General features: G+C 40.7%; 1 protein-coding gene across 1 annotated transcript in view; it reads left to right on the top strand.

Moving 5' to 3' along the window:
* LOC131962007 (NLR family CARD domain-containing protein 3-like) overlaps positions 1 to 11,979 on the top strand; it is a 50,723-nt gene extending 38,744 nt beyond the window's left edge. Inside the window, exons 10-18 of the mRNA XM_059326951.1 lie at positions 2,671 to 2,844; positions 3,211 to 3,257; positions 3,699 to 3,838; positions 4,731 to 4,786; positions 5,111 to 5,328; positions 7,171 to 7,436; positions 7,803 to 7,919; positions 10,355 to 10,496; positions 10,612 to 11,979. Of these exons, the coding sequence (XP_059182934.1) occupies positions 2,671 to 2,844; positions 3,211 to 3,257; positions 3,699 to 3,838; positions 4,731 to 4,786; positions 5,111 to 5,328; positions 7,171 to 7,436; positions 7,803 to 7,919; positions 10,355 to 10,496; positions 10,612 to 11,021 (1,570 nt within the window). The 3' untranslated portion in view covers positions 11,022 to 11,979. The remainder of the gene's footprint in view (positions 1 to 2,670; positions 2,845 to 3,210; positions 3,258 to 3,698; positions 3,839 to 4,730; positions 4,787 to 5,110; positions 5,329 to 7,170; positions 7,437 to 7,802; positions 7,920 to 10,354; positions 10,497 to 10,611) is intronic.
* Positions 11,980 to 13,034: the final 1,055 nt, after the last annotated feature.

Raw genomic sequence — 13,034 nt, 5'->3', positions numbered from 1 at the left:
TAGTGAACCATCTGTCCATATCTCCCCTTGTGTTTTTGTCAATGTGTTCATAGTTACTACTGTATAATTTAGAAAGATCTTTAGTTATATTCATGCCCAAGTGTTTGATTCATTTTGCTTCCCAGTTTATCTGCCATTCCCTAAGTTCTTGGTTTGGTGAACAGTTAAACATGAGGATTTGAGTTTTAAGTGTATTTACTTGATAACCGGAATAAAAAACAAATATTTCAAGAATTTGTGTAAGCTGTTTAAATGAATTTGCAGTTGTGTTTTTTTTTAATAAGTCATGATGTCATCTGGGAACAAACGTATTGCATGTTGTTGTTTATTAATTTCTATAGCTTTTATTGAGCGGTCTTGTCTGATCTTCTGGGCTAACGGCTGATATATCGGGCAGACAGCGTGGGGCTGAGGCAGCAGCCCTGTCTGGTTCCTCTCTCCAAGACAAATCTTTCTGACAGAGATCCATTGACTTTTACTCTAGCTGTAGGTTTGTCATAGATAGACCTGATGCATTCAATTGACTTTGACTTGAATCCAAATTTTCCCAAAGTTAAATATAAAAATTCCCAGTTGACTCCATCAAAAGCTTTTTCTGCATCTAAGCTGATCAAAGCTGCTTGTATGCTGTCTTTATGTAGTTGTGTATAATATGCAATGTTCTTCTAATATCATCTTGCGTTTGTCTATCCATAACAAACCCACTTTGGTCCTCATCTATTAAATCTGGTACCAGTGATTGGAGTCTATTTGATATAATTGAGGTGTACATTTTGTAGTCGACATTTAGTACAGAAATCGGTCTATAATTTAGGCAGTACTCCTTGTCTTAAAGGGTTTGGGGAGTACTGTAATAACTGCTTCAGTCCATGAGGGGGGGTTCTATCATTAGTCATAATCCTATTAAAGGTAGTGTGGAGCAGTGGTGTTAGTTCTACACTAAAGTTCTTGTACCACTCGGAGGGAAATCCATCGCTACCAGGTGCCTAACTGGATTTTAATTTTCGTATTTCTTTCTGGATTTCATCTATAGTTATCTTTGCTGTAATCTGTCCATCTTGTTGAGTTCCTACTGAGGGTCGGTCCAGAGAGTCGAGAAGTCTTTATCTCATTCTGATCTGAAGCTGATGGCTCAGTGTAAAGTTCTTTATAATAGTCTCTAAAAATATTTTCAATTCCTTTTGGTTCATATTTGGGCTGGTTTGTTTTTGGGTCGTGTATTTTGTTGACTGTAGTTTCTGCCCGTTGCTTCTGTAAACTTCTCGTGAACAATTTAATTGCTTTGGGACCTGATTCATAATAGTTCTGTTTTAAATATCTTGCTTTTGGTTCTGTTTCATATTGGAGTAGGTTATTAAGTTCCTTTCTCACCTCGTTCATTCATTGTTTGAGTTTTGGTTCAACTTTTCCTTTTCCTTATGTTTTTGTTCTAAATGTCTCAATTCTGCTGTAAACATTTTAGACTGATTTATTCTTTCTCTTTTGTGATTTGTGAGTTGTAATTGCAATCAATTTCCCCCATATCACAGCTTTTAAAGCATCCCACAATATAGCTGGATCTGTTTCCCCATTATTGTTTTCCTCCAGATAAGTCTGTATATCTGCCTTATTTGCTCAACGACTGATTTATTATTTAATATCCCCACATTCAATCTCCACATTGTATCTTTCCGTCTACATTTCAAGTGAATCTTCAGATAGACGGCTCTATAGTCAGACACATCTGCCACTCCAATCCAACAGTCTTTAATAATATCTCTGTTTTCTTTCTGCATAAAAAATAGTTAATTCTGGAGTAGACTGAGTGTGTTGTTGAGTAACGACTAAAATCTCTCTGCAGTGGATGTAGATCTCTCCACACATCAAAAAGCCCATCTCATCCCATGTATTCCTGACCAGTTTTGTGATTGATTTCTTATTTCTCTTAAAACTAGATGTATCCATGTCATAATCCATTAACACATTAAGGTCTCCCCACATATACATATGCCCTCTGCTTCCAATGCAATGGTGTCAAATAGAGATTTGAAGAATTCCTTATTACTGTCACATGGAGCATAAATGTTCACTAACATTGTTTGGCCCCTCATCCCTTTCACAATTGCTTGTATTGCTGCTCCTCTTCTCCGACCACTGGAGTGTGAACTATGAAAAGTGTTTTTGAAACCAAATTTATTTAATTTCTCATGTTCTGCTTTTGATAGACAGGCAGACAGAGCGACAGACAGACAGACAGACAGCCATACAGACAGGCAGAGAAAGAGACAGACAGACAGACATAGAGAAAGACAAACAGGCAGAGAGACAGACAGACAGACGGGCAGAGAGAGCGACAGACAGACAGACAGACAGCCATACAGACAGGCAGAGAAAGAGACAGACAGACAGACATAGAGAAAGACAAACAGGCAGAGAGACAGACAGACAGACGGGCAGAGAGAAAGACAGACAGACAGACAGACAGACAGGCAGCACCTTGTCATTAATAGTAATGAGAGCTCTTTTTCTATCTTACAGTTTTTAACCTGCATCCTGTTGACTTCAGCTGTTTGGAGTTTTATAAACTTGTTCATTCTAAAGCTTCTTCAGCTCTGAACACATGATTAAACACTGAATGATTTCAAGCAGGAACTTTGTCTTCTAAAGTCACATCATTTATTCTTTATTCAGATTGGAGGGCTGCTGGTTGTCAGAGATCAGCTGTGCTTCTCTGGCCTCAGCTCTGAAGTCCAACCCCTCCCATCTGAGAGAGCTGGACCTGAGAGACAACAGGCTGCAGTATTCAGGAGTGAAGCTGCTGTGTGATCTTCTGCAGAGTCCAAACTACAGACTGGAGACTCTGAGGTCAGTAGAGGGTTGGAGTCAGTCCGTACTGTTGACCCATGTGTTGGTTCCAGGTGGTATTTTGGAACAAACAGTTATCATCCAGTCAGAGTATTTCCAGCTGCAGTGATGCTTTGCCGAGTCTGAGCTGAAGGTGTGAGAGGAGATTGGAGCATCGAGTTTGTTCAGGCTGAAGTCACATTTTCAGTAACTGATCAGCAGCTCATCCATCAGCTTGTTGGCCACCAGCTGACCAGTAACATCCAATCATATTCATCCAGGTGTCTCAGTATCACCTGACACATTAAATAAAGTACAGAAGAAGAGTGATTCAGGTGAATTATTTAACTCATCAGATAACTGCTGTATTTGTGTTTCTCCCTTCAGGGTGGATGACGGAGTATTCAGGGCTCCACCTGACAGATATGAAGGACGTGAGTAAAAGCCACTGTAACACCTTAAAGAAACATATTCTGTCATTAAAGCAGGATCATAACTGGAGTCTGGCTGCTGTGTGTTTTATAGCACTGGTTGATCCCAGTAACCAGAGCAGAACTTTACTTCTCTTCTCTTCTGGTTTCAATGTTGGGAAAGATGATGTCTTCAATCTGTCTGAGTCATTTTGGTGTCATTTATATTGTATGGACTCAGTCTTATCTTGGCATCGACCCCTTTTGATTTGATCCCGACATAAACATAATGTTTTTTGTTCATGTTGACTTTGGGACAAAGAAATGCTACAAAGGGCTCTGATCACCTTGAACTTGGGACGTTGTTGTTCCAGGTTGATGAATGTTTGGTCATCAGGAAGTCCAAATGTGTGTTTGTCATCTGCTGTGTCTTCTGTCCATCTGACGGCTGTAATCACCCATCAGATCTGTCCACGTCCAACCCAACCCTGGATGAGTCTGAGGACAGCAGGAAGGAGAGTGTGGATGAAGAGGATCCGCTGTGTCCTGATGATCCAGAGAAGTCCAAGCAGCACCTGGTGTGTGGAGAGGCTCTCAATGCAAACGTCAGTTTTTGACTTTAACATTTTCATGAATGTGTCAGTGATCAGACTGGGGTTCATCAAGTCGACCCCTCAAGGGTTTAATATTCCTTTTCTTCTACAATTTCCTCTTCCTCTCGTCTGTGAAACCACTGGCTGCTGTCCTGCAGGATCATTTACTGAATAATAACAATAATTTATCATTTTGACGAGGGACAGTGAAGTGATGACACAGAGTGAAGAGTGCAAGTGGAGCAGAAAGTGAAGCAGTGAGGATCCTGTCTCCTCTATACAACTTAAAAAAATACATTTTATAAACAATAAAAGAAGTAAAGACCAACAAGGCATACTTTCATCTCATATTCAAAAAAACATCCACTTCTGCCTCAGGTTGATCACAATCAGAACCAGCGGAGACAGAAGTTTAACATGTTAAGTAAAGAAAATAATTCAAGAGCTTTCTTGTCATTAACACATTCAGAGACTTACTAAAGTTTATTAGCTCATCGTCCTGATGCTTCACACTGAGTTTAGTTTTAAAGTTTCTGCTTTTATGTTTAAAATCGTCCCCAGTTACAACACAGTGAGATCAATGTCAAACTTGACGTCTTCCCTGTAAAAGGTGACGACTCAGTCTCCCTGAACTGACTGCTCTGATTCACAACAGGAAACGGTGGTGTGAAATTATATCAGTTTCCAACAGAGTAAGACTTTCTGATGAAAGCAGAAGTTTTATTCGCTAATGAGCTACAATAAAAACCACAAGTCATAAAAAGTTTATTTTATACAGTTTATAAAATGATGCGTTCAAGACAATAAACCAAAAACAGCTCCTGCACATAACTGGGAGAGTTGGTGTCCAGTTTCTGCTCCCGTCTCAACGTTTCTAATGAACTTTGTTCCTTTTTCAATTCAGGAAAAGTTCAGTTTCACACCTGAACTGCTGACTGAGTCTGGAAAGACTTCATACAGGTAACCAGATCACAAAATGTAGAAGACTTCTACCTTCAACCAAGCCCACTCCTTTCAGTGCCTACACTCTAACCTACACTTCACCTCCTTTCAGCTCCTACACTCTAACCTACACTTCACGTCCTTTCAGCTCCTACACTCTAACCTACACTTCACCTCCTTTCAGTGTTTGAGGCGGCAGTATACTCGATCAGAACAACATGTCAGATGGTCGAACATCTTCAGAAACACCTCCTCACACACTTCAACTGTCACTTCAACTCCTTTCAGTGATTCCACTTTGCAGGCACCAGCTGGTTGTAATCGTCCCTCTGTGTCCTACAGGTTCAGGTGTCCCGGTCCAGGTGTGTTCCAGTGTGCTTTGACTGGACTGGTGTTTGTTTTGGCTCAGGAGGCGGAGCTTCAGTACAACACTGTCATATGGGACGAGAGCCTCGTCCAATCAGCTGGCAGGACGGCTGCAGGGCCGCTGTTCAGAATCGAGAGTTCAGATGATGCTGCTGTCTGTCAGCTCCACCTGCCACACTGTGAAACAGAGGAAGGTAAAGACAGAATATACTGGAGATACTGGTATCATCTGAAACTAGAAGATCTAAGGAATCTATAGGCCCCAAGGGTGTCAGGATATAAATAACGCTGCTAAGTTAGGATATTTTGGTGATTTTCAAAGTGGTCATGTGACCTCTGACGTCATGCTATCTGAATGAAAACAGGCTCTCCGTGTTCCCACAAGCCTCCTCTTCACATTCATGGATACTGTATTTGAGTATTTGTGCATAACGAGGTCCCTAAACAGGCTGAATGACATAAACTGGGTATCAGTGGAAAGCTGAGACTCTTGTGGATTCAGTGGCCCTCATTTATCAAGCCAGCGTAGAAACGAGTGCAGATCTGAGCGTATATTTGTGTTACGACAGGGTTCACGTGTGATTTATCAAACGATCGTATCTCTCCAATCACAGCGTGAGAATGATCGGCTGTTGATAAATGTGGCGGCTCGAAACGAGCGTCATTTAAATACCACATCCTAATATATATAATATATATATAATATATACCCGATTCAGAAGACTCGCCTTCAGAATTTACGACACCGAAGGGACCGAAGGGCGCAATACGGCCAAAAAGAGGATATTTTCACCCTCTAAAGTCAGCTTTATTAGCAAAGTGCACCGTTACAATTAACAACAGGGGCAATACAGACATATTAAAGAAATACTCAGCGACGGAGGTTTATGAAATAAAAGTACTTATAGTTATAAACTCAAACAAGTTCAGTGAATATTTTACATTTGCAGCACGGACTTAGAAGTTTTCAGCTTTTTGGTTGAAGGAGGTAAACAATGTTTTAAAGTAAGTTTTAATTCTAAAAGAAGAGGAATTTCTCAGTCAGAAAGTGAAACGCTGACGTCCAACAGCAGCAACACAACAAACTGGTTTAGTTTGGCAGCTTAAAAAGTGAAAAAGAAGGAAATCAGTGGTGCTGTCAGCAGAGTAGCCGACTATTAAACTCCTGGAGAGGTTTGAGTAATTACATGGTGATATATAAAGCCTAATAATCTATATAATATCAGAATATTGCTATTATGATGATGGAGAGATATTATTCACCTCTTTACATTTACTAATAATGATGTCCTAGTCAGAGGAGCGTGTGACTGATTGGAAATGTTTCTATTCGGGCAGCACCACTGGCTAATAATAATAATAATAATAATAATAATAACAGTAAACAGCAGAAGACAACATTTAATATCCTCGGCTAGTATTCTATTTAAAGAAAATACAGAAATCTCCAAAATGACCAAAGTTCATGAACCCAAATCTCAGCATGGATTCTTCTATGTTGTTCCAAAGGTCTTGGCATATTGTTGTATTTATCGATTCTCCATATGAATAAAATTACACAATTCAGCATCAAATGTGTCTAACAAATGGTATCAACCCAAAACATGCTGCAACAACTTATGGTTCATAGTTGAACATGGAAATGGACTTCAGATGTTCTGAACCCTTAGACACCTTAATTTAGTTTAGTTAATCAATCGATTGATAAGAACAACTTCACTCACAGTGCTGAGCTGTATCTCTAATTAATCTTCAGGTTCACAGCTTTCAGATGATGTCACCACTGGCATTTATTGTTGACCTGCTATCTCCCCCTAAACACCCAGTGCCCACAACCCCCAATTCTCAATAAAAAGGACTTTAATGGTAAGAGGTTAACACAACCTTTTCTCATCCATATAACTCCCCAAATATATTTATTGTACAGTTTATTTATTGATTTATATCAACCATCAACCAACCCAAATAAGTAATAAAACTGCAAAGATTCATGTGTACTACAAGTTAAAACTATCTTCATGTGTTTTCTCTCTCAGCGTTGCGTGTTGACGGCCTGTTGTCTGTCGTCCACATCACTGATGATGGAATGAGCTTCTTGGAGCCGCTGGAGGTCTCAGACACTCATGTGATGGTGAAGGTTCCTCACCTCTCTGCCTTTGGTCTGGTCTGGGATTTAGTTAGAAGGTTCCTGAACATCTCACTGCCAATAGAGGGTCAAGTCCTGCTGTTCCTCCGACCTCTGAACTCAGAGTACCGAGTACTGGATGTGTTACTGCTGCCTGACAACGTCCTGGTAGATGAGGTAAAGCTCTCTGTCACATGTGGCAGCTTGGGTTGGAGTCCAGCTCTGGTTCCTTTGCTGCATGCCTTCCCCTTCCCTCCCTGTCTCTGTCACTATCACAAACACACAATAATGTAGTCACTTACAATATGAAGAAGCCATTTCCCTTATCACCCCTCACTCAGCGTAATTCAAGACATTTGTTTTAAATAATGGGCTCCAAAAGGCAAACATATTAATAATCTGTATTAGTTACTTTCCACCAGTTTCCCCCTGTTACCAGAAACATATTTGTACATACTTCTCTACAATTGCATCATTTCATCTGGTAAAAAAACAGTAAGTTGACTATCTGAGCATAAACTAAAGAAAATACATTTCCTGAAGGTTCAAAAGAAACAGCGAGGCTCTGAGCATGTCAGACTCTCTTCCGACTGTCTTCTCAGCTTTGGTCAAAGTTACAGTGTCCACTGTGAACCTGAGGGCCTCGAGATACAACCTGAGGTGAGTCAGGTCACCTCAACATGTTTCATGTTTCACAACTGAATTACAGTAGTGTTCAATATAATATCAGTCCACTGTGACTAACCAGATGAATCCAGGTTTTAGTATATTTTTATTGCTACATGGCTAACAAGGTACCAGTAGGTGCAGTAGACTCTCATTAACCCAACCAGACCAGCATTGGTGCTATGCAGCTCTTAAGGCTGTGCAGTTGGGCAATTAGTTGAAAGGGGTGTGTTCAAAAATATTCAATCAGTGAGGTCATCAATTTAGTGAAACAACAGGTGTGAATGAGGTGACCTCTATTTAAGGATGAAGCAGCATTTGTTGAGGAAAATGGGTCGTTAAGACATTGTTCAGAAGAACAGCGTACTCTGATTAAAAAGTTGATTGGAGAGGAGAAAACTTATAAAGAGGTGCAAACAATTATAGGCTGTTCAGCTAAAATGATCTCCAATGCTTTAAAATGGAGAGAAAACCAGAGACACGTGGCAGAAAACAGAAGACAACCATCAGAATGGATGAAGAACAAGCAGAATGGTAAAGGCTCCGCCAATGATCAGCTCCAGGTGATCAGAGACAATGATCAGCTCCAGATGATCAGAGACAGTCTGGAGTTACCTGTTAGTGCTGAGACAGGTAGAAGATGTCTGTGTGAAGATAATCTAGTTACAAGAATCCCATAAAGTCCCTCTGTTAAAAAAGGCAGAAGAGTTACAATCTGCCAAAGAACACATCAACTGGCCTGAAGATAAATGGAGGAACATTTAGTGGACTGATGAGAGTAAAATTGTTCTTTTTGGGTCGGAGGGCCACAGACAGTTAGTGAGACGACTCCAAACTCTGAATTCAGCCACAGAACACAGTGAAGACATGAAGCATCATGATATGTTCCTCTACTATGGTGCTGGGCCTGTTGATCTCATACCAGGGATCATGGATCAGTCTGATATGTCAGAATACTTGAAGAGGTCATGTTGCCTTCTGCTGAAGAGGACATGGCCTTGAAATGGGTGTTTTAACAAGACAATGAGCCCAAACACACCAGTAAACCAGCAGAATCTGGTTCAAACCAACAACATTGATGTTATGGAGTGGACCTTCATCCAGTTGAGAACTTGTGGGGTGACATCAAAAATGCTGTTTCTGAAGCAAAACCAAGAAATGTAACTGAATTGATGAATGTTGTTAGAGGATCTTGGATGGAATAACAGCTGAAAGGAGCCACTAGTTGGTTGATCCATCACACAGATGTGAAGCAGTTATAAAAAACTGGTCATACAACTAAATATTAGTTTAGTGATCACAGGATTGATAAATCCTAGAAAAAAAAAAGTTTGTAAAAAATAGTTTTGAGTTTGTAAAGTCAACGCCAGACACTGCTATATTTTTGAACACACCCCTTTCAACTAATTGCCCAATGTGACAGCCTTAAGAGCTGCATATCACCAATGCTGGTCACAATTATACTGCACACAACAAGGGACATTTTTCGTCAGTCATGAGGCAATACAAGCAGTCAGATAGGCCTAATAACAATAGATTTTATTGGCTGCTATGTGTGTATCATCACTCTCCTGTATCTTTGACATAAATGTCATTAAATACCTTTCAGATTAATACCTGAACATTCTCATTCACCAAGAAACATTAATGCACAATATATTAAATATATTAGAAAGGACCTTTTTGGAAAATGACAAATGAACCTGTTTTGAAAAGATAGCAAAATGAATCTCCTGCCTGAGTTCATCTCAGAGTAAGGAAAGAGAAATGCCTCCTCCTGCCATAAAAAAGGAACCTGCTGAGGTGAAATCTACATCAGCTAAATGTCGAGCCCTTGTCCCTGAGCTAGGGAAGAGTTAGCGCTATCCCACCTAGCTAGCTATCGCTAGTTTTCATGATGCAAAAATGTAACGTTAACGAGTCGACTTTAAATAGACAAATACAATGGTAATTACCTATCAATAGTACTTTCTATAAAAACGTAAATGTTAAGTTCTGTCAAATACTACCACATACTTCAGTCACAACATATCAAAACAGCTTGTCCCGCTAGCTAACCTGCATCAACACATGGCTCATTAGAATATTCAAATGAGCCATGTGTTGATGCGCACATAATCGATTATGGCACTTTGCCGCATCGATGCTGAATCGTGCATGCCCCGCATTGCAATGCATCGCCGAATCGATTATTGTTGACACCACTACTGGTCTGGTTGGGTTAATGAGAGTCTACTGCACCTACTGGTAGCTTGTTAGCCATGTAGCAATAAAAATATACTAAACACCTGGATTCATCTGGTTAGTCACATTGGACTGATATTATATTGAACACTACTGTAGATTGGCTGCATGTGGAAAACTGTCAAGAAAGTTTGAGATAAACATTTTATCAGGCCTGAAACCGACGCTTCACTACTGGTTTTCAGAGTGCAAGATTTCGCTTGAAGTATGGACCAAATTACCATCCAACATTTGAAGTTTTCCTGGATACAATCCCAGAGACAATGACTTTGATTGTTCAGGACCAAGAGAGGAGAGAAGTCTGGAAACGTAATGTTCGTCTGACAGGTACAGAGGACAGGGCTGATTTACAGAGCAGACAAAAACTTTAATTTTAGACACATATTTTAAGTCTGTTTTAACGTAACCATTGTTTATTAAACAAACATCTGTTATCTTCCAGGTGCAAGAAGCAATCTCCAAGCACAGGACAGCGTCCCAACAGAGGACAGCGTCCCAACAGAGGACAGCGTCCCAGCAGAGGACAGCGTCCCAGCAGAGGACAGCGTCCCAGCAGAGGACAGCGTCCCAGCAGAGGACGCTGACCCACCAGAAGAGAAGCTGTTGTTGGTTCGGACAGAGTTTGTAAAAAGAGTCTCTGATCCTGTTCTGAACCAGCTTCTGGATAAACTCCTGGAGCTTCACGTTATAAATGATGAAGAAATGCAGTCACTCAGAGCGAAAGGCCGAGCAGACAGAGCACGAGACGTGATGGACACGGTGAGAAGAAAAGGAAGAGCAGCCAGCTCAGTCCTGATGGAGGCTCTCTGGGAGCTGGATCCACACCTTTCCACAGTGCTGAGGCTCAGATGAAACAAGAAGCTGAAGTGTGACGATCCAAACTGATGTCAGAGTGTTGTTCTCTGTTTCAGCCACTAGATGGAGGCAGAACGTCTCTGCAGCAGATTTCTGAGTGACCATTGGACGCCTGATATGCACATTTTAGATTTTTACAGCTTCTCAGGAACTCTGGCTCAGGGCAATGTTGTTTGTTTATTTTGTTTTTGCATCTTTATTTCTTTTTGTGGTGACAAAAATCTTAAGGGGAAAGTAAACTGTCTCTAGCACTTATTGATGCACTAATGGCTCTAACTGCACTATGCCTTGATTGTTTGCTTTTTTCTTCCTGTAAGTCGCTTCGGATAAAAGCGTCTGCTAAATGACTAAACTTAAGTCAAAGGATCAGAAAGTGAATGTGATGTAAATAATGTAACATAATCAGAGAGTCGGTCCATCTGCTGCATTGGTCTCTTTCTATCTGCAGACAGAAAGGAGCTTCTTGGTTGATGCATACTCAAAGACTAATCCAAGTACTTGTAGGTTTAGGAGCCATGTTTGGTAATAATTGTCCCCTAACATTAGCATCATGTTAGAACATATATACCAGGGCTGAGGGACGCAGCTGCTGCAACACGTTCAGTCTTCAGATGTGGACTTGAGAAGGCAGAACCTGAAAACCTTTCCCCTTTAATTAAAGTCTCGTCAGCTGGGAACTTTAGTGCCAAAAGAGAGTTTCACTCGGTTTCTTTCTGAGCTGGAAACTCTTCTCTCAGGTGTCAATCTGGTGAAATAATTTCAGCCAGTGAGGCGAATCAGGGTTTCAAACCAGGGTCGCACATTCCTGCACAAACTGTCCAGCTGTTCCACTCCAACAACTGGTTGTTTTACACGTTTTTCACGTTTCCATTTTATATTCTTGTTTTTTTTTACTGTTATGTTCCAAATCAACAAGACAAATTCTTTGTATGTTACAAACCGACTTAAACTGCAATAAACTGATTCTGAGACTCAGAATTTTGTCTGATTTGTTTTATTGTGGAAGTTGTGACCTGAACACTTCCTTTCCACCTCCTCCACCTCCTCCACCTCCTCCTCCTCCTCCTCCTCCTCTAACCCATTCAAGGATGGTTCCATCCTTCTCAAGGACTCAATATCCTTGAAAAACTGAAGAATCCTCCCTCACTGCCTGGAAACATCAACATCCTCCACAAGGACTCCAGGTCTGAAAGAACCTGCACAAGGAGGATTCAGTTCAACTTGTTCAAGGCCTCCTGGAATCTCCTCCAGAACCATGTGAAGGATGATTCATCCTTGCCAAGGTCTTGAAAACGGGTAGAGTTGGTTGGCCCCCAACCGAAGGGTTGGTGGTTCCATCCCTGACCATGGCAGCCTACATGTCGAAGTATCCTTTAGCAAGATACTGAACCCCAAATCGCTCCTGATGCATCGGTGTGAGAATGAATTCCCAATGGTGGCAGGTGGCACCGTTTAGGGTAGCCTCTGCCACCAGTATGAATGTGTGTGAAAGGGTGAATGAGTCAGTCTTCTCAAGGAATCCTCAAGGCTACTAATGGAGGACCAACTAAACCTAATAATAATAAAAAAATATATATATATAATAATAAATCTGCTGAAAACTGCTGAACACATTTAATATATAATAATAATAACTAGAACATTTTTAAATAAATGTAGAGTGTTGACTCTCAGTCATACATTATTGACTCTGCCGAGTAATTTACAATTTATTATCTCTACTGTTGCTGAGGGATGACGGATCAAACTTTCAACATGTCTGTCTGTCTGACACTGTCAAAGTAAAGAGAAAAAATCGTCAAAATAAAGAGAAAATAGTCAAAGTCACGAAAAAAAAACTCTCGAAGTCACAAGAAAAAAATCTAAATCAAAATGAGAAAAAAAAATTGTCCGTTAGTGTAAACTGACAATTTTCAGTTAGTGTGTGTGTGGGGTGGGGTGGGGTGGCAGGCTTTGGTTGCTGAGCAACCAGGGCCAGGTGGCAGCAACCAATCAGAGCAGAGCAATCAA

This window comes from Centropristis striata, chromosome 23 (assembly GCF_030273125.1).
Source record: "Centropristis striata isolate RG_2023a ecotype Rhode Island chromosome 23, C.striata_1.0, whole genome shotgun sequence".
Taxonomy (NCBI): Eukaryota; Metazoa; Chordata; class Actinopteri; order Perciformes; family Serranidae; genus Centropristis; species Centropristis striata.
The sequence above is the reverse complement of the archived record's forward strand: the minus strand, read 5'-3'. Positions and strand labels throughout refer to the sequence as shown.